The 21,421-nt window shown below is 43.6% G+C and overlaps 1 protein-coding gene and 1 long non-coding RNA gene across 3 annotated transcripts in view; one reads left to right on the top strand and one right to left on the bottom strand.

Annotated features, from left to right (window-relative positions):
- The first annotated feature begins 617 nt into the window (after positions 1–617).
- On the top strand, positions 618–8,425 carry bmp2b (bone morphogenetic protein 2b). Of its 2 annotated transcripts, XM_040017526.1 has the most exons (4): positions 619–822; positions 1,014–1,183; positions 2,138–2,505; positions 5,405–8,425. In XM_040017526.1, the coding sequence occupies exons 3-4, from the start codon at positions 2,151–2,153 to the stop codon at positions 6,304–6,306; spliced, it is 1,257 nt and encodes a 418-aa protein (XP_039873460.1). In that variant the 5' UTR covers positions 619–822; positions 1,014–1,183; positions 2,138–2,150; the 3' UTR covers positions 6,307–8,425. The 2 variants fall into 2 exon arrangements, with proteins under 2 accessions (XP_039873461.1, XP_039873460.1); XM_040017527.1 differs by lacking the exon at positions 1,014–1,183 and having other exon boundaries at positions 618–822.
- Positions 8,426–9,338: 913 nt separating this feature from the next.
- Positions 9,339–21,421, bottom strand: part of LOC120724973 — a 20,918-nt gene continuing 8,835 nt past the window's right edge. Inside the window, exon 3 of the long non-coding RNA XR_005694026.1 lies at positions 9,339–17,255. This is a non-coding gene — a long non-coding RNA (uncharacterized LOC120724973). The remainder of the gene's footprint in view (positions 17,256–21,421) is intronic.

Raw genomic sequence — 21,421 nt, 5'->3', positions numbered from 1 at the left:
GGAAATTTTTCTTACAAGATTTTATCACTTGGCTCCTCCGCAGTACTGAAGTATAAGACAGCAATTCTTGCCGCCAAAGCTGCCACAGATATATTGATAAAGCGCTGCGAACTGGAAAGAATGAAAAAGCCTAATGCAGCCAGCGGGGAAGCATGAATAAGTCACACATGCACAAACATTCACACAAAGTGAAGTTCGGCAGGAGAATGTGACAGTCACTTTGCAGCATCTAATCCTCTGAAACCACTAAAGCAACAAGTTATAAACCCATTATCTGTTAGACTTAATCCAAAAACTAAACATTTTTGATCCAGCCATTAACGCCACTGGTCAAAAATGTGTTTATGTAACAGCAGGAGCTGACATGTTATTGCTCAGGGGTGGTTAAATTCACATGAGTATTAAACCATCTAAGGACTGTCAAAAGCCATTTTGATGCTACTAAAAAGCATTTAAAAAGAACAATCTGGAAAAACAACAGCATGATTTTAACTGCTCTTGACTTTATTATTTCTTCTGTCTCTTGTTTCGTTTTCATTTCAATGATGTATAATGACGGTAGGTAGGGGGGGGGGAAGGAGATTTTACATGTCCAAGCCTTTCAGTCATGAAAACGTTTGGAGCCTCAGGGGTAGAGGTCCGCAGGAGGTGCTTTATTATGGACAAATGATTGACATCCCCTTAGTGACATCACTACGACAAAAAGAGCGCTGGGGGAAGAGAAGGCAACAATCAATTCAAACACTCCAGCGCGGCGCACAGAAGAGAGGCGACGCGCTCTCCAACTCGCAGCAACAAGGTTCAAAAGAGCGACACTTAAAGGTCCGCTTATCCTGTTTCTCTCTCTCTCTCTCTCTCTCTCTCTCGCAGAAAAGTTCAGTTTTAGCAGAAGGCAGCTGTTCGCTGGTAAAGATGTTCAGAGAAGCTTCTTTATACTTAGATCGGTTATGCCTACGCGAAGCCGTTTCCTCGTAGAATTCACATAATTTTTTTTCCTTTCGGGACTGACCAAGACCTAACCCGATTCGCAGCTGGTGATAATATGTGTGAGAGGCGATCGGCGAAGGCTATGGGCTGTCTTTGGTCCCCCAAGGAGAAGCAACGTGGATTAAACACGAATTAATGTGGAATTTATCGGAGCCCAAAGGTGGAACGACGACCGGACACAGCGCTTTCTCGTCAGGTAAAATAAAAACTCACGTTTTTTTCTTTTTAATAAACGCTTAAAGTACTTAATTGGCGTAAAACAAAAAAAAATGAAATGTTTGTACAATAACTTGCTACACGAGGAAAAGCTTACTTTCTAAGTGACCCCCCTCCCTGCTAGTTCTTGGTTTATATGTGATTATAGGGTGTGTGCGTAAAAGTTAAAGCGTTCTCCTACACACGGAGAAAACTATGAAAAGAAGAAGAGAAAAAAAGGTCGTTTCTTTGGAAGTCGTGCTGCTCAGATGATGCTTAGGTTTTTCATGTTTTTTGATGTCCTGTCCCGGGCTACATCTGGTACGCACGTCAGATCTAACACCTGCGAGCCTCTTGAAGTAACTCTATCCCTTATGATTACACACGACCGTCAAAGCCCCTGCAAACAGACGCTTGTAACACCGTCTGGTTGCATCTGTTGCTGCTGTGCATACTAACCCGTTTCCCTTCACTGTATTCTTTGATGCTTCTTGTGATCTGTCGGGCTACACAGACTTGCATTTCTTTTTTCATATCACCTCCCCTAACGTGATTTCTTATCTCCTCTAATTGGAGACTTTTTGTCTGATCTCTCGCCGCAAACCCTTTGATTTGTTTTTTCTGAGTCAGTCCCTCGTTTTTTTTTTTTGTTCTTCTCTTTCAGAGCTTCTTCACCTTGATATTTTCATGTATCACTTCATGTTAAGACCAAACTTCTCTTTCAGCTTTGACGCGCTATATTGCCGGAGGGGGTCTTTCTCTCGCGCTCTCTCTCTTTTTACCCACTTCAAAGTGAAGCGTTGTCTTCCCTTTTAACCTGATTTCCTTCAATCGTTCCGACTGTGTAGGGGGATCACACACAGTTTAGGGAATGCTGCAGTGAGGTCCCTGCCGCGTCTACCTCATGTCAATACCTCAGCGCCAGTGTATTGACAGAAATCAACTTTCTCCACAGGGACTGACTGATCATGGTCGCCGTGGTCCGCTCTCTCATGGTACTGCTGCTCGCTCAGGTGTTGCTGGAAGGTGCTACGGGACTAATCCCCGAGGTCGGCCGGAGGAAATACAGCGAATCCGGGAAGCAGACCCCAGAGCAGTCAGAGAGCTTCCTCAACGACTTTGAGCTTCGGCTTCTCAATGTGTTTGGACTGGGGCGCAGGCCGACCCCAAGTAAGCAAGCCGTGGTGCCGCAGTATATGGTGGACCTTTACCGTATGCATTCAGCAAACGGAGACCATAGCACCAAACGACCCAAGAGCATGGGGAAACACGCAGAGAGAGCCGCCAGCAAGGCCAACACGATTAGAAGCTTTCACCATGAAGGTATGTATTAGTGACATACCTTTACCTGTCAGCCGGGAAGCTTCTCGGCTCTCTCAGACAACCCAAACCTATATTTAAACATGACTCAGTGCGTCAAGACTGAACTTCAGAGTCTTCGCTGTTTTATAGAGGTTTAGTCATTTACAGGTGACACGCGTCTAAGTTACAACTTACTCTTAAATACGCTCGGGATTGCCTAAAACTCAGTAACGCGACTTACAAACAAGCATCTCGTACGCAATTAATTACCTCTCACATATGTTGTGATGCAACATTTAACCGAACATCCCCCTGGGGCTGCTGTCAGAGGTTTTAAAACATCAAGGGAGGTGGTATCCCTGGAGTAATTTGTTTCTTAATAATTGATGGTGTTTGCGTGGGCTCCGAAAACAGTTTTTCCAGACACGCACCACAGGAGCAGGATAAAGGGCGGTGTGCCTTTGCGCAGGTGATAGTCATCACCCTGTTACTTCAATAACACACGACATGACATTATACTAACACGCATTATGACAAAGTCATCGTGTCAGACTGAATTCTGAGTCATTTTTAACAAGACTGAAATTAGTTCTTGGTTAAAAAAAAAAAAAAGGGGGGGGGGGTACCCGCCTTATTCGTCTTTCCAAATCCCCGATGTGCCCGTGCAGTGCGCCATTACGCATGTTCCAATAACACTATAATTGCTCACTTAGCTTGTACGGTGGATACGGTACTGCTTGTTGAATTTAGTGTTTCAGTTCAAGTTCGCTGCACTTCAAAGATAACATATGCTGCTCATATATATATAAGACTGGCACTAAATCCTGGATGAGGTGCACTAAGTTCAACAACTACACAGATGTTCGCACAGAGTTACAAATAAAGTGGACTTTTATAACTTAAAAAACAGCAGCTGAGAAAATAAAAATTATGGTTTACTTATATTCTATTGATCCGAGGCTATATTGTCTTTTGCACCTGGCTGTGATATTAAAATGACTCACGCATGATAAAAATGAAACACTGCAGTGTTTACTGTCAAACATATAGTGATGCTTTATCACCATTCACCATCTTAAGGTCTATGTTCCATTTGTCAAAGCATACAAGTTACTGTGTCCATAGGGGCTCTACACAGAGTCCTCATACAGAGTTCTAAGTGTTTAACTGGGGAAGTTTCCATCAGGGGTGAGTCAGAGGGGTGGTTGAGTGGTTGCTTGGGTGCTCTCCAGAGGCCTAGTGCAATGACACCAAGTGGCTACACCGACACACTACAAACAACCGTGGCCTGGGCAGCTGGGCTGAGTGACTGCCCCCAGCCAGCTACTGGAAACCTCTGCAACCGGCCAACACACCTTGACACCACTGGCCATTACGAATGCGCTCAGGCTGTGTTTACATACGTCCCCCCAGCCCTTTCATCCCGTGCTAACAGAGCTGCTGGGTTGTTCATCTTCCCACGTCAAGAGACACGCAATTGATGGCTGCTGCATATAATAAGCATGTATCTACAGATGTAAACGCAGCACATCAAAGCAAACTGCTCTAATCATTCATCACATCTGCTGCCTGATATTCATTTCACTAGGATAATTAGTTTCACTGCTATCAGTTTTCAAAAATAACCATTTCCCATGCCAAATAGAACATTTCCACTACTACACAGGAAGTAGCTGCCAGAGACACGTCTCTGATGAATGACCCAGCATTAGCCTTTATCTTGTGTTTTGGCATGCAGCACAAAAAGAAATTAGGAATGTTGATACACTCATATCTGTGGTTCACACGTTTGTGACAGGCCCTGACTTGTTCACATAGCCAAACCTCAAAGAACAGAAAACGAGAGAGAGTGAGAATATTGTTGCAGAAAGAAATTGAGGAAGACGTGAAAGAGGAGGAGAGAGAAAGAAAAGAGGATTTGGGGCTAAGAGAACAGAGGGAAAGGGGGATTTGGGAGCTGAGGAACGAAAGAAAGAGAGGGATTGGGGACAGAGGAGGGGGAACAAGAGACAGGGGGCTTTCCCACATCAAATAAGGAGTGATGGGCCTAATTGAGGTCTTTGTGCCTCTGGAGGGAGATTTAGGATGAGATGGTGGAATTTCCTAAATACCTCCTTTGAAAAAGCAAAGAGTTCAAAGTTTGTGTTTACGGCGCTGCACCAAACAGATTAAAAGTGTGTCTATACATCATCTGTGATCTTCATAAAGTAAGAGTTCAAAGTGGGAGGGCTGCCTCAAAGAAAATTGTAGCTTTTACTAAGACTTCTGTCATTTACTGTACACTATAGAGGGGTATACAAAGATCTTAACTGTATACAGTTTATATACACTCTACTTTCCATTTGTCTTTTATTATCGTCACATTAATTGTAACTTAAGTCCTTGTAATTTCAGAATTAGTTATTAAATGTAATACCTTGACGCATAAAAGAAATACTCCAGTGCTGGCAACATCTACACTATAAATAAATGTTGACGCAACAGTTGGCCTTTCTAGTTTTCTTCTGGCCATTCTCATTTTTGATGAAGTCAGTATATGGTGCAACTTTTTTTCATGTGTACTTATGAAAATATTTCGCAGCAACCAATTCTCACAGTGCAAATGAGCCATTTGAAGTCTGGCTGACTAGCGTGTTTGATCTTATCGATAGATGGAAGCGCACTGCTTTCATCTTCTGACATTTAACCAGGTGAATTTATGAGCATGACACTAATTGCTGTATTACATCCCCATGAGCATTTCCCTGCTATTACACTGAGTCATACATGCAACCGCATGCAATCACTCACACAACCACGTGGTAGCTTGGCTGGATCCATATACTAGATCCACTCAATGTTATTTCTTAGGCATGTATGAAATTAATACGTTCTTGGCTTGATCCTTACCCTGTGGTTGTCTCTCTTCTGTCCTTTACAGAGTCTATGGAGGCCCTGGCCAGCCTAAAAGGCAAAACGACACAGCAGTTCTACTTTAATCTCACTTCTATTCCAAATGAGGAACTCATCACCTCTGCAGAGCTACGCATTTACAGGGATCAGGTCATGGGATCTGCAAGCCCCACCGAAAGCAGCATTAGTGACAGTACTCCTGCTAGTGGCCTCCATCGTATCAACATTTATGAGATATTTGGAGTTCCTGCCACTCAGGGCAAGGAACCTCTACTACGTCTGCTGGACACTCGAATGGTGCAGGACTCTTTGAGTCGCTGGGAAAGCTTTGACGTCAGTCCCGCTATATCTCATTGGACCTCTGGGAATGGCCACAATCACGGCTTCTTGGTGGAGGTGATTCACCCAGAGGAGGGGGAGATGGACAGCAAGGATGCCCACAGACGCAGGAAACATGTCAGGGTGAGCCGGTCGCTACACCAGGACCAGGACTCGTGGCCTCAGGCTCGGCCGCTGCTTGTGACATATGGCCACGACAGCCGCGGGGGCTCAGTGCTCCACAAACGGGAAAAAAGGCAAGCAGCACCCCGCAAACAACGTAGGAAGCACCAGCACAAGGCAAGCTGCAAGAGGCATGCCTTGTACGTGGACTTCAGTGATGTGGGCTGGAATGAGTGGATAGTGGCACCCCCTGGCTACCATGCCTTTTATTGCCATGGGGAATGTCCTTTCCCCCTAGCAGACCACCTCAATTCTACTAACCACGCCATTGTGCAGACACTTGTCAACTCAGTCAACTCGAACATCCCCAGAGCCTGTTGTGTGCCCACTGACCTCAGCCCCATTTCTTTGCTCTACCTGGACGAATTTGAGAAAGTAATCCTGAAAAACTACCAAGACATGGTGGTGGAGGGATGCGGCTGCCGGTGAGAAACAGGTGGCACGGATAGAAAAGAGCGAGCGGGCACAAGAGGCAGAAAGAGATCAGAGGTTATCATGGACACCCAGTTTCCCAATGAAGACATTTATTTATATGAAAGAAACAGAAAACAGAGCTATTGCGGAAGAAGAAGAAACTATATATGAATATATTTATGTCTACATAAGGTTGGGAAAAATAAATATTTTAATCAAAGGAATATTCCTTTACTGGTTTTGAAAATGTATTTCCGATGTACATTTTGAAATGGGTGCAATACCACATGAAGTATAATGCTCAGATTTCTATTTTGTATTTATTTCTATTATAACCACTTTATTTGTAAATAAATAATGTGTATTTATCGTGAAAAAAACATCCCGTGGTCACTCCAGTGTTGCACGATCGGCTTCTGACAGAAATTACCTGCGAAAACGTAACACGTGACAAGAAGCTTATATTTCACTGATTGCAAACCAAGCACTGAACTATTTTGCTAAAAGTAATCGGAGACCAACAACAATGGAGGTTTCGAAGGCAAAGCGATAGGATCACTGGCGTAATGAATTGTAGCACGTTGTAGGGTCACAGACAATTTAAATGCCCACGGGAGGCTCATAAAAACAGAGCGTGTTTTTAATGCCTTACATGTCACTGCATGGATCCCTGGGAAGATTCTCTTATCGTCTATGTTTATTCTGCTCCCGACCAATATTATCAGATGGAGGGGGGAAAAAAGTGAAACTGCAGCCATTCTGTGGAAGGTCTGACAGGGCACGAGGTTTATTTACAGTGAGATTTGAGACTATGGCAGACAGACACACTAACAGACCTTCACCAAGAAAAAAAAAAGGGAAAGATTCTGTTGGCACTTTAATTAACGAAGACAAACAAACACACACCTGCACCTGTTCACATACTGCACATGCTCAGACAGATTCTTCCCACTTCTGAGTTTGGCTGCCTTCCTTTGTCATCTCTGAGTCAGAAGGCTCTAATGTGTTTCAGCAATGAATCAAAGAAAATTAATGTTTCACAAAACAGCAGCAGCAGCAGCAGCAAAGGACACAAACACTGACCCGAAAAAGAGCGCAAGAGACATGGTCTCCTCACAATTACAATGAGCGCGGCTGGCTCTTTATACTGCAACGTTAGTATAAAAGAAACAATGCTCCATCTAGATTAAAGCAAACGGACTAAAACTGCTCCATAAAGAATAGATGAGAATTTATAGTGTAGCCACAATAACAGATCAGATAATGAAAAAGTGAAAGAGTTTGACTGACTGCGTTTTCTGCTGTGTTTGCATTAGAAAGGGTTTGGAGGGATCACAAGGCAGCTCAAAATGCTCTAAATAGACTGTTTTTATGTGAGCGCACATTGGGACCGTGGAATGTTGGTTTTCAATCTCAGACACATGCTTACGCTCGCATGGAAAACCAACGCGGTTGTTTTTTCAATCATCTATTCAAGGGTTTCCTGGTGGGCTTTTTTCTCTTCAAAAACAAATGTGCGTCAAACAAAGATACGCTTGTTACTTATATAGGAGATGTAAATCAAAACATTTAAGAAGCAGGCGTGAGATTTTATTTAAGGGTTGTAAAAAACACAGAAATGTCACTTTCTTTTTCCCTTTTTCTTTTCCACGAGCCGCAGATCGTGTCCGTTCACCTATTCTTATCCTCTAAGGGTGTCCATCTGCTCGAGATGATGCAACCGTTTAATTGGATTATACCCTCCCAAACATGCACTCGTAACCGCACGCACACGCAAACACACCCGACAGCATTTCAGATTTAATCTTCTGCACGTGTTATTGGATTCTACCTTGCATCTCCACCCTTTCTGCTCCCATCTGATATCCATTTCTCCTCCGTGGATTCCACCACACCACAACCCTCCACATGAACCGCACGTACCTCTGCCAGCAGCAGCAGCACGACACTAATGGACCTTTAGAAGGAAGTCACTTAGCTAGCCCACTTATACACGATTGATAAATCTAAACACTGAAAACCTCCGAAAAGTTTCTTTCTTGAGCTCCAGGAGTAACGTCTAGGTAGGATGTGAAAAATATTTGCTTTTTGAAAAGAAAAAAGTGTTAGATTTAGTGCCCTTATAGTTAGAGTTCATAAACCTTTCATTGGGTTGGGTGGAAATACTGCTCCCAGTGTGGGTGACACATGGGCAGCATGCCTGTAACTCCCCTACTGCACCCCATCCCAGCTGAACTAGAAGTATGAGCTGGCCACCTTCTGAGGCGGACGAGGGGGGGGGGAGGATCTCATTTTAGAGTCATGTTAGTATCAGACAGCTCCTAAGGGACCACTTCTAAATGAGAGGTCAGGGGTCAAAGCAATAAAGGTCTATTATCTCCACCCTTACTGACTAACTTCCAGGCTCATCACGTCATCACAGGCCAGTGGCTTCAAGTGTGGTCAGCCACTGGTTGCAACCAAGTACGAGTTTGTGTTTCAGAATCCATTTTTGTATTTTATTGATGCACATTCAAGATCCATCCATTTGTTTGTGTGATCGTGCTGATAATGAGCTAAAATTTGGGTCTGTGTGTGACTGCGAATTTCATGATTAAGTTATAAAAAGCACAACTGTGAAATATGTGATTTTGGCAGAATTCTCTTCACCTGCTACACAGACCTCTGCGAAGTCACTCTCAGAGAACAGATTTTCCCTTTTCCTTCTCCATGAACATCTGGCAAATCAGTTTAAGGTGTCCTTTGCAGACTTTGTTTATGCACAAACACACAACAGAGCAGCCGCACAACTGATGAGCATAAAACTGGGAGCTGGAACCTACTTGCATGGCAGGGATCATTCATTTTGTTTGGTGCTCAGCAAACCAAACCAAAACTATCTGCAACTCCAAACAACCAAAATTGTAAGGGCTATAAAATCAGTTTTCCAGATTTCTGTCTGGCCCAGAATTGGAAAGTATGCGGTGTGCCGTGTATCTTTGATGAAACAGAGGGCTCATGAGATCTCGACTGGCTCCGCGCCAAGGTGGGACGCAAAAATTTAGAGAAGTGAAGAGAGACAGCGGCCACTTCAGAGTCTTTTCTAAGTTTGGATCTTTTCTTCTTCATGTGCTGCGCACACTAATTTTAGAGGTGGTGCACATGGTGTTTTTTCTGTGTTCCGAGAACAGCCAGTGAAATGACGTCCAGCATAGCGAAGACTTTGGCATCTGTGCAGCAGCTCTGAACACATCAAACGGATGGCCGTCCACAGATTCAGGAGCAGAGCAAATATGGAAATGACTTTTCCAGAGCGACTGCACGGATGATGCTGCTTTTACATACATGCATTTTCTATATCCGCATGTAAATTAGAGATTATCTGCCAACATGAGCCACTACTTTTGCTTTAAATACGGGTCCTTCACGTTTTAAAAGTCATGCAATATGAATGAACCTCACTCAAAACTACTTGCTTGCTTGCTCCTAACCATGTGCTGCTACTACCATTACTGTAAGAGCTAATCATCCATGCAATTACAGTGGAGCTGGCCTTGAGTGACATGCTGAAATCATTATCTTTGGCAAGGACTCAGTGGAGTAGACCATTATATCGCCCAATTCTCACAGCAGAATAATTTTATGCTAAGCTAAAGTAGAGTTAGAAGTCTGCACTGTATACTATTATGATACTCTGGAGAACATACTTACTGAAATAACAAAACCTTTTATCGTGTGATGATGGGGTTCAGCATCAGAAAAAAATGACCTCATAACATCAGAATTGCTTTTCTTTCAGCGAATATCGTGCTCTCTATCTCTGCTTTTAACTGATATTTAATACAGTGAGAAGCGGTCGCAGTTATTGATGACATTGTTCATTTTCCTGACATTTAGGGCTGTTCTTTTATAAAACTGTAATCAAACAGGAATGGAGTTCAAGATGTGTACCTTTCACTTTGTGGGCACATCTCCACAGAGGATACAGGAAGAAGTTCCATATGGGAGACATATGAGCTAACAGGCTCAAGGATGGATTTGCCTCCAGACACTGATCTAAGGTCAGAGCTGTGCTTATTCCTCTGATGGTTACAGTTAGGTTTGGGCTAAAGGGTAAACCCGGCTGATCCTGGAACCTTGCCGAAGGGCGTCGCCTGCACGCCGAGCTTGAAAGCGGCTGTGCGGCTACCGAGAGCAGCCTCCATCTTTGTAACAGGAAGTGAAGAGATCAATCAAAGGGGAGATACATGACATCCCCCAGCATGTCCGTAAAATAAATGTCAATCTCAGATACAATAAATCTCATCCATAACCACGCACACGACTTCAAACCAGTGAGGTTCACGTTCAGAGCTGGCAATGAATTTAAAACTCCGAACTTAACTGTCTTGTCCGAAAGCAGAAAAGTGGATGAAAGCCCATAACACACAGCGAATAATGGCAAACATCTACAGCATTAAACAGAACATAACAGAAAGCACACTAAAAAGAAAAAAACCCAGCTGACAGTTTGGCCATCGTCTGCCTTTAAACACCAACCGTTTCTCTTTTGGAGCTATATAAGGTTGAAATCTTTAGTACATGTCTTCACATTTCAGGACCACAAAATCCTAACAACACAAACCTTGGGGTTTTAGGGTTTCGATGCAGCACCTTGAGGACTTCTGGGCCTGGAACCCAGTCCACTGAGCAACAAGTTGACCCGCTGCAATAAGAGGTGACCTGTTAAGGAGCTCAGGGCCTCACTTGGTGGTCTTTGAAAACACGCTGGTGCTGAACTTTTTGTACTCAGAGCAGATTACCAGGAGGCTGCTTCCAGATGCAGTGCACCGGGGGAAACAGACTCTCCTTTGCTGGGTGGTATGGGACAAACCAATTCCCCCACACTTTTCTCATTAGAGTAATAAGCTTTGTATAAACCACTGTGCTGCTATTGTCAGGGACACACACACACACACCATTTCCTCCATCCACCCATCTGTCTGTCCATACGCTACATCTGACACTCATATCTTTGCTGGAATGATGCACGTTAGAAAATGCTCAGGGAGGCTCTTATGATTGTGAGCACTGTGCATGCGTGGTATATTAATTATATCAACCATAAAAACAGCATTCTTATTCAAAATGACACTCTGCTGGTCAGATGAACATCCTTAACACAGACCTGACAAATGCACTACCAGCACAGCGGTAGATAGGGAAAAAAATTATACCATTTATTTTGAAAGTATCTTGATTAATGCGATTGTAGAGGGAGGGGAAGAGATGCCCGTTCATGTAAACAGCATGTCAGCAAGCTGTGGGCCCTGGACAGTTCAAGGGCGAGGTGTAACTCACAGTCCTTTGCCCTGCTCTCCCACAGCCCGTCACTGGCATGGCAAACTCTGCCTCACCAAGCTTCCTGTGACTCACTTCCTGTCCCAGCCCTGCACCTGCACTCCTCTGGGTGATGTCATGGCAGGTTTTCCTCTTGGAGTCGCGCTCTCCACATCTGGTGCAATGTGCGTATGTACGCATGTGTGTTTATGTGTGTACATCCATCAGCATGCCTGGCTCAGACATCAGTCAGAGGACCTGTGGTGAATGTGGCCCTTCATAGCTTTCCTGATGACCTCCTCCATGAGGCAAAAGCTTTTGGAAGAGAACGGCACATCAAACAGGCAGGGGAGGAAGAGAACAGTCGGAACATGGATTCAGTCCCAAAGCTGGATTATTGTGATATTTTTCCCATTTGCTTTCTCTCGCTCTCTTTTTTTTTTCTTCTACGATACAAATATGTCATTTGGTTGCCTCCTTGCATCCTCCTTGTGTATTCACTACAGCCTTCTGTGAATACTTACTGAGCTCGAGTAGTTCTGTTTTCCAGTGAGGAGAAACAACCTCTAGATGTCCTCAATATCTGTAGGAATAATTACAGTAGGCTTTTCTACCATCGGTGACCACAGTGAAAATGATAGATTGAGGGGAACACACTACTTGGACAGGCCTATGAGTAAATGGAAATATTGTATGAGAATGAGTGAATACTTTTTTCCTTTTTCCTGGGCTGAAAGAAGTTTTTTTTTGCTCTTTTCTCCCTCAGATTGAATGTGTACGTATGTGAATGGGCAGGAAATGCCTTACAGCTCCCGTAAGCAGTGGAGAAACCCGTTTGAGGTCAAGGGTTGCAAGAGGAAGGCAGCAGGCATATATCAATATTCATTTCCTTTTCGGGTACATTCCCAGACCTCTTGCTAGTTTCACTCCTTTATAGAGTGTGTTCTGGATCATTAGTTCTTGCTAGCTGCCTGTTGACAACATTAGCTATTCTAATGTTCGTCTGTGGGAAACTGAGTGCCGTGTCCTCCCTTTTGGTGTGTTCATATGCATCACATCGCCTGGCTCTGATGCTGACAGATGGTACTGACCAGAAAGAAGCGAGTGTAAGAGAAAAGGAGGTCACCTCCATTTTTCTTTGGCGTCTGGTTATTTCCCCATGATGTTAAAAACATAAAGTGCACCATGAAAAGTGTTGAAGGAAGGAGTCTTGGTGACAATGCAGTTGTGATGCACTATCCACAGCCGTGACATGAGGGATCGATACTCTATTACCATGCTGAGTATACCGTAAGCATACTTAGAAACTTCTTTTCCTCATTAGAATGGGCAGCATTTAGAAGGCCAGAGTTTACCAACATTCAAGGGTTGACATTGGACTAAATCTCCATACTGTCACTGTGCAAACAGCGGGCGTTCTGTTGACTGGGACATAAAATAGTGCTGTTGGGTTTTGGGTTTCCAGAGCGGGATCAGGGCTGCAGTATATTGAGTCCATGTGGGGAGTGCGTTTTTAATCTGAGCCTTACCCGCAGTCCTTCCTGTTTCTAATTTGGCGCTGCAGCGGTTTTGTCCCGAGGCCAAGAGCCTCTCTTCCACAGAGTGTCTATTTCCTCTGAAGTGAATAGTAGCAGGTGTGCTGGCCTGAGATCCCTTGGAGAAGTCTGCTTATGAATGGCCCACATCTCGCTCTTTTTTTCGCTTGTCTTTGTTTTCTTTTTTCTTCCTTTCATTCTTATTTTTTCGTCTGTCCAGCATTCTTTCTCGCTTTTTCAAATACTTTCTTTCTGTGCTGTTATGTCTTCACCGCTTTGTAGACACTCTTTTGTCTCCATCTCTTTCTTTCATTTGTCCCTTTTGTTGTCTTTCCTTTCCTCGAGATCAAGGTGTATACCCCGATAAGTCATAAAGAGGCAGCTTATGCTAATGAAAACAACAAAAGACAAGAGCAAGAACGAGGGCAGCACAATCACATATCAAATCTTTCAAGACATCAGATATGATAGATCACATAAAAACCTCTCAAAACAAAATTGGGATGCTGAAATAGACTTTGTCAAAAAACACAAATCTTTACACACACAAACTTCTTTAATTTATAAGCACAATTTCTACTTTATAGTGTTTGTTATAGGAAGAGGAAAAAAGTGCGTCTATGAGCAAAAGACGCTGAATCTTGCACAATCTGTGTATGAGCCAGCCTGATAGCGAAGAACTCATCCAATCTTTGAGCAGAGGAGACATGCTGTCATGCTGCTTCACAGAGGCACTGCGATTGGAATTAACCTCTTGTGACCTTCACTTCTCCTCCCTTCCCCAAAACACACGCTTTAATGACTTGGTCTTGAAGGGGTGCAGCCTTCGCTGTAAGGCAAATAAATCCTATCAAGGCTAAGTCATATTCTTACTTATCTCTGATGAAAACAAGGCAAAAGAAACCATGTTGGTTGCCAATGATTTGTGACTTAACACAAGAGTGAAATACAGCTGCAAAGCCATTAAGGAAATGAGAGTCTAACCAAAGGGCTGTTTAACTGGAACACATGAACTCTTAATGATGTTTGTGTTTATTCAATTTTGCTTCCACATCATTTGGCCAAGTAGAATTTGGTGTAAAGGTTATGATGAGAGGTTGCAGATTCTGTTCCCAGAGGTTCTGAGTGTGTAGGGCTTACTGGAAATATCTTATTTAATGACAGTAATAAATAAGCAAGTCTGTACTTTGCAGGCTATTGCTATTCTGCAGCCTTCTATTAATCCTTGCCACCATGTCCCGCATAATCAATCTATACAATTTCGATCTACTCATGACCCTCTCGTAACAATGGAAGTTCTCTAGCCTCTGTTCGGGCCCCTTTCCCCCTTCTGCTCTTCTGATTCTCTGCCAAAGTCAACCATAGGCATTTACGTTTCCAGCCGTGGCGCTTCCGGCATCTGCACACGCTTATGTTTACACAGGATGTTCAAACTTGATGCAGATTAAACAAATCCAATTTGGAGGCTAAGTTCAATCACCTCTTTTATTTCAACATTAACTAGATGAAGCTGGGGGCCAGATTACCACTGCCATTTCCAAGAGGATTGGGTAAGGGGGAATGAACTGTACACAAATAAGTCCAAAAAGTATTTTGAGAGTGCTTATATGCGGATGGATGTCATCCGCTAGTTCCCACAGGCTTGCATGTGGTTGGATTTGCTCAGTGTGCGTAGAGTAGTTTTTTCAACAAAAAATCTCCAGCTCTCCCTGGCAGAGTGTCGTGAGCCTTCTCAGGGCCCATGGGTAGTTCAGCATTTGTGTGGTTCCCACACTTATGGTGTAAATGGAGGCCTGGCTTTGTGCACACAGGCCCAGACCAAACACACGTAGAGCAATTCAGTGTTATGAACATTTAATTTTGCCAGCACATTTTTTTTTATCTAGCATCAGATAGTCGCTGATTGCTTAAACTCAGGAAACACAGTATAGGTCAGACGCCAATCGTGCCAAGTTCACTTTCTCATATTGTAGAGCAGACACTTTCAGAGCTTTGCTGCTGTTTGGGCCAAGCTACTGGTTCAGGACTGGGATGGGAAATTTGGCGGAATGGTCTCTGACCTTTTCACAAGTACAAAGGGACTTTCTTTGTGTCCAGAAGAGCAGTCATTTGTTCAACAGGATTTTTAATTGCTGCTCGCTTCAAAAAAAGTGCCGAGTTTGGCTGCTGTTTGTGTCCTCACCTGGCTCCTCTTACGCATTTCAGAGGGGTTCTGACCTTCCAAGACACCTGTTTGGCTAGCGTACGACTGCCCATCTGCTCCCAGCTTACGCAGCCACCCCACTTCTACGAAGCAACTCTATTCAGGATGGCTAGCTGTCCGCCTAATTGTATCACATTCTACATGCTTTGTCCTGGCATTCCCTTGCTAGCAAAAGGTTGCCAAAATCTCATCCGCCACATCAGAGGGCCCTATTAACCCCTGACCCCTGGTTGGTGTGTGTGGACAAGGTCGCTCCTCACACCCAACGCCGGGCCCATTAACACGTCGCCCCACAGTAGAAAAACTATTTTGACGGGCTGTAATTGGCGCTAAGTGATGGTGGACAAAGGCCCCCTCTGTGCTGCCCGCTGGACTGAACAGTACTGACCACTCTTGGAGCTTCACGCTTGACATTTCCTTTCTGAGTCCAATGTGAGAAGAGAGGACCCGGGGAAGCCCCTTCCTGCACCACCACCTCCTCCATTTCTCCACCCCGTCAGCCCTTTCCATATGCCACGGTGCTCCTTTGAAAACGTGAGATAATGAGGGTCTCAGGAGAGAACAGGCCAGAGCAGGATTGCCTGGTCTAGATCTGTGGACGCTGATTAATCCAATGGTAGGCCATTCCTTTCAGAGTCACCCTAATTAGTTTATGTTAGCTGGAGAAGGTCAGGGGGGCGTGTTCGACTGAGGCCTTTTCTTTAAATGCCACAATAGTGTGATGATCTGTGGATGCAGGTGCAGCATTCGGCTGCTTTTATGTTGCTGAGCCGCTTTGGGTCTCGGTTGTACGGTTCAGTTGCAACCTGGCAAAGACAATGAGGTCTTTTACTTGTGAGTATATGACATTTTTGAAAACAACCCTCCAGCCATCTAGTTTTCCTTTCTCAGGCTTTCCAAGTTCATTAGTCATAAACTCAAATATTATAACGTTCTACAAATAGCACAGGGAAAACCCTCAGCATTGTATGTGGTATAGTGGTTGAAAAACTGAAAAGGCTGCAAGCCAGGACTTCCGAACAACTAAAGACTATGGAGAATAATTTACTGGTAGTCTTGGCCTGTGTGATTGTATTTCTAACCCAGAGCAGACCCAGTATATTCAAACCACTTTGAATTAGTTACTATGCGAATAAGAAGTTTCCTTGAAACTTATCACCATTTACGTTGACTGACTTCATATTTATGGCAAATGCAAATCCTTTTAATGATTGACTGTGATCGCAAATTCCCCCTAGCTGTGTACATCATGAGTCCTTAGTAACAGCCCAAGGCAACCCAGCCAGGCTTCTCTCACACAAAGCTCTATACTTAAGACAGGTCTAACTCCCTTCCCCATAGGCCATGCCATGCTCTCATCCCCGTATTTAACATTCTGACGTCAGAAAGAAGCAGAGGAGGCAGCAGAGGAGACTTTAATACTAAATCTCTCCCCCTGTCATTATCGGCCCCTGTGACCGCCTATCAGAGGCCCTTGAGTGATGTGGGAAAGCCTGTGCCCTGTCCTCCCAACTCCTGTAGGCCAGGCCGCCTGTTCTGTCCAAACCAAACTGAAAACTACAGGACAGGAACAGCTAGGGTTGACATCAATGAGGCGCCGAGCTCTTTATGCCCACTCTGTGGTCAGGAGGAGAGAAGCCTGGATATTAATCTCTTTTACTCACGTCTTTCCTCGCGTGTTTCCTTCCTCTTTCCCCTCCTCACCATGAAAGCTATATATCTGGGCTCTCAATCACATTACAGCTTAATCAAATAAAGGCAGGGAGTGTTTCTTTTGGTAGCTGCTCCAATTACAGTCGCAGCTGGAGGAAGCATCCTCTCCAACACCGATACTGTGTTTGGAAGGTAGAAAGAAATTAACGTTGTGTCCTCAGCCCAGCTCGGAGTGATGTATAGTGCCAGCCACTCTTTGCCTGTTTTGCTTTAACCTGTAAAACATTAGATGGACTGATAAGTAACTGCTTTAAACAGATGGTATTCCACATAAAATGACACAATAGAGATCCAAAAACATCAAGATTATGTCTAATAAGTAGTAACTAGTTAAATGCTGACTGTGAGAAACCTCATTATTATTGTGGCTTTTCAAACACCTGTGGTGAAGTGAAAAAGCCCAAACGTGCCAACTCAGTCAGTCAGTCCACCAGCCCATGTGATGTGGGCCTTTATGAGAGGACACCTGCAGCACCCAGCGTCCTCAGTCAGCTTTGTGAAAGCCTCGGAAATGGGTGGGGGACAGAGGGGAGAGCTGGAGGGCCAGACCCAGGTTTGTGCCCCGAAGGCCTTAACTATCACCCCAGTCCATGGGTTGCCTTTGGCCTTGCTAACTGTTCCATGAAATGGGCCCCAGGAACAGTGCAAACCTCCCAGAAACAGGCCGCTCACTGTTAGCCAACAGTGCTCTCTTTGTGTGAAAATTGTCAGAGCTGGCCCTTTTCTGCACCGGTCCTGCCTTTCTTTTGAGCCTCAGCTGTGAGCAAACAAAGCTGGCTTAAAGGTCTGCGTGATGGTTAGCTAGGTAGCTGGCTAGCAGCATTAGTGTTTGTGTGAGTGAGAGCAATGCAGTTTCCCGTGTGAGCAGGTGGGCTTTCATTGACTAATTAGAGAAGATGACAATTACTCGCATTGTAACATGGTTACAAAATACACGCTTTCAAATCTAAGATTTTACACATGATGACATAATAAAAATGATTTAGTCTTTCCCAGATCTGAAAATGAGGGAAACACAGCCTCAGATAAACAACAACACATGAGACAAAATGCAGAAGTAGTGTGTGTAAAACTAAGTACACCCCATGTGTAGGTAGTAAAACTACATTTAGCAACAATAACTTGATTTGTTTCCTGTATGATTATCATTTCATTCTGTCATATTTTAGAGGACTTTTGACCCACTCTTCTTTACGATGCACTTTTAGTTCTGTGGATTTTTTTTTTTTTGCACATCTCTATCCCACCACAGCATTTCAGTCAGGTTAAAGTGTGAATTCAACCAATGAAGCACCTTGATTCTTTTCTTTTTTTAGCCATTCTGTTGCTTATTTGCTGCTGTGCTTGCGATCATTGTCCCATTGGAAGACCCAGTTTCAGCCAAAAGACACTCTTCCAGTCATCTTGTGGTTTGTGCAAACCTAAGTTGGGCTGCTATGTTTTGTTTTTGTTTTTGAGAGAAGAGGCTTCCAAACAAACCATACTTGTTCAGTCTTTTTCTAATTGTACTGTCATGAATTTTAACATTTAATATGTAGAGTCTAAGATGTAGCTCTTGCGTATTTTGCAGTTTCTCTGGCTACGTTCACACTGCAGGTCTTAATGCTCAATTCCGATTTTTTGATCAAATCTGATTTTTTTGTCTGCTCGTTCACACTCCAAATAAAATGTGACAGCAAACGCGCTCTAGTGTGAACCCTCAAAGCGGCCCGCATGCGCAAAAGAAGACGTCACACACAACGCGCTCTGTTTAGACCCAGAGCAACAGTATTGTTTGACTGATGGCCCTTAATATAAAGACTCGTTTCGGACTTTACGTTTCCCAATTTTGCTTTAAGTTATAAAGTTATTTTGTTATTTACATTTGGCCTAATAATGATCCTTATTGCTGTTTAGAGAGGAGCGGTGCTTCAAAGGATAGTTGCAGATTTCTGTCAGAATCTGCAGATTATACAGTACAAATAAAATGTTCAAGTTTCTCCAACGCTGTCTTCCCAACAGTTTCACTGACATGTACACTGGATGGACAGGAAGCGTTCACGATGTCTTCTCCGGCGCTGATAATTGGCGTCTGTCTTGTGTCAGTGACGTAAAAGACGGATTTAATGCGACACGACCGTTCAAACAGCAGTCGCTTTCTAAAACATCGGATATGTATCGGATTCAGCACCACAAACGAAAGTGACCCAGGTCGGATTTGAAAATATCGGATTTGTGCCGTTCACACTGTCATACCATGATCGGATATGGGTCGCATAGGGTCAAAAAAGTCGGATTTGATGCGCTTTTGCCTGCAGTGTGAACGTAGCCTCTGAGTAGTGCACAATTTGACCTTGGGGTGAATCTGACAGCCACTCTTGGGAAGTCAACTGTCTTGAATGTTTTCCACTTGTGAATAATATTTCTCACTGCAGAATGACGTCAACTTCAACTTCGAATTGATTGTTTTGCAACATTACAGTGACTTTAAGGGTAAAACAAATGATTTTACACATGCATAAATCATCCAAGCAGAGTTGATTTATGCATGTTTATTTCAAATAATGTTGATTGTGTTGTCACGGCATAAAATGTTTTGAGGAAACAGAAGAAACATTTATTAAATGCTATCTGTTATGGGGTTTCATCTGCGGTTGAAATGGACCATCAAGTCACCACAGCTTTTGGTTCACATGAGTGAACTCCCTACAAGATTTCTTCATTTTCAAAGCTGTGTGTAACACAGAGAAGCTATACAGCACTACAAAAATGAGCAATAACTACAAGTGCCATGGCAATGATGAATGCTTCACCATATTTACTGAGGTGGATAAACTCTGCTACAGCAGCTTTTTCCTTTTTTCCTCTCCTTTTGGATGGAATGGAAAACCAGTAGCACTTGGTTTAACCGCATTTAACTTTGCATAATTGTTCCCAAGGTTGCTGTTTTTTATTTCTAGGTTTTCTGTGCCAATATAATTCAATCTCTGTGGCCAAGCCAAATATTTGCAGCATGGCTTATGCTTCTAAACTGAGCTGTAGTGGGCAAAAGTGGTTTTGCCTCGCCACCAGCACTGCACAGACAAGGCAATAAACAGATTCGCTGCTCATCAACAACAAATCTGCTTCTAATCACTGATTGTCAGTGTCATTCCGTCCTCTGTTTTACAATAAAATTTGCGCGATTAGATCAACAAGCAGTCGTCCAGAGCACTGAAGTTTTATTATGCTTCAATCCACACCTTGCTCGGCACTGAACCTCATGCTGGATGGCTTGATGCAGCTGTTTACTACTCCGCTGGAACAGATGACACAAACTAGAGGGAGTCAAAGTCATTTACAGTTAGTTAAATTCCCTGCTGAGAGGCCTTGTTAAATGTTTCTTCCACAGACTTTGCTGGGAAATATTTGCAATGGTTTCCATCCAGATCTGGGTCATTCGGTTCCACATTCACTGCACAGGTGAGCTGGAGCAGGTTTGTTTGGCATTGGTCATTGGCTGTCCTTTCCTTTCCACAGGGCTGGGAAAGCAGTACCACAAACAGCTTGCAACAACAAGAGATGCTTTTGTCCAGGTTACCGCAGCGAAATGACACCGCTAAGCTACCTGCTGCCAATGTTGTCCAGGTCTCCCAGGACAGTCCCTGGGGGCTACCAGACCTGCTGCAGGCCAGACAAATAGATTCAGAAGGAGAGTGAGAGCCCTCGGGAGAATAGGTAACACTGTCAGCCGGTTGTTCAGCTGCAGCATACAGATGAAAACAACCTCTTTCACATGGAGTGTATTTTGGCTTTCAGAGCTATAATCATAGATGATTAGCCTAAGAACTCAATTCCGAGCGGGGACTATTTCTTATTCCTGTCACACTGTCAGAAATTATATTTACCTACCACTTTTCCCAACTGTCTCAAGACATAAAGGGCAACTTCACTGATCAGTGGAAATCAGGCAGGGGTGTTATATTTATTTTAAATATTAAAAGGGTTCACTTCATTTCACAGTGTGTGTACAGGTTCACACGTATGACTGCAAGACAGCAGGGATGCTGTGGTGTTCCACATGGCACATTCAGGCCAGAAAAGAGAGAGCCTCAAATCACAATTTTTAAAAACAAATTAAACTAACAGTTTATAAGGGATCACTTAAAAGAACCCAAATGCAATACAGCTATGTGCTAACCTAATGCGACATATGCTTTAAATGTTGAATAAACTTGCAACAATCAAACAAAAGCCAATGAAACCTATTTTGGTGTCTTTTAAGCACAAAAGAGACGTCTCGAGAGGAAAACAATACCATCCGATCAGCAGCCGTATCCTGCAGTGGGAAATGGAAATGGATCTGTTGCGATTGAAAAAAAAAACAAACTGTTCAATGCGGCATCATTTCCTTCTTAAAAAA

This window comes from Simochromis diagramma, unplaced genomic scaffold (assembly GCF_900408965.1).
Source record: "Simochromis diagramma unplaced genomic scaffold, fSimDia1.1 OVJJ01000802.1, whole genome shotgun sequence".
NCBI classification, from domain to species: domain Eukaryota; kingdom Metazoa; phylum Chordata; class Actinopteri; order Cichliformes; family Cichlidae; genus Simochromis; species Simochromis diagramma.
Note: the sequence above shows the minus strand (reverse complement) of the source record. Positions and strands in the feature narration are given on the sequence as shown.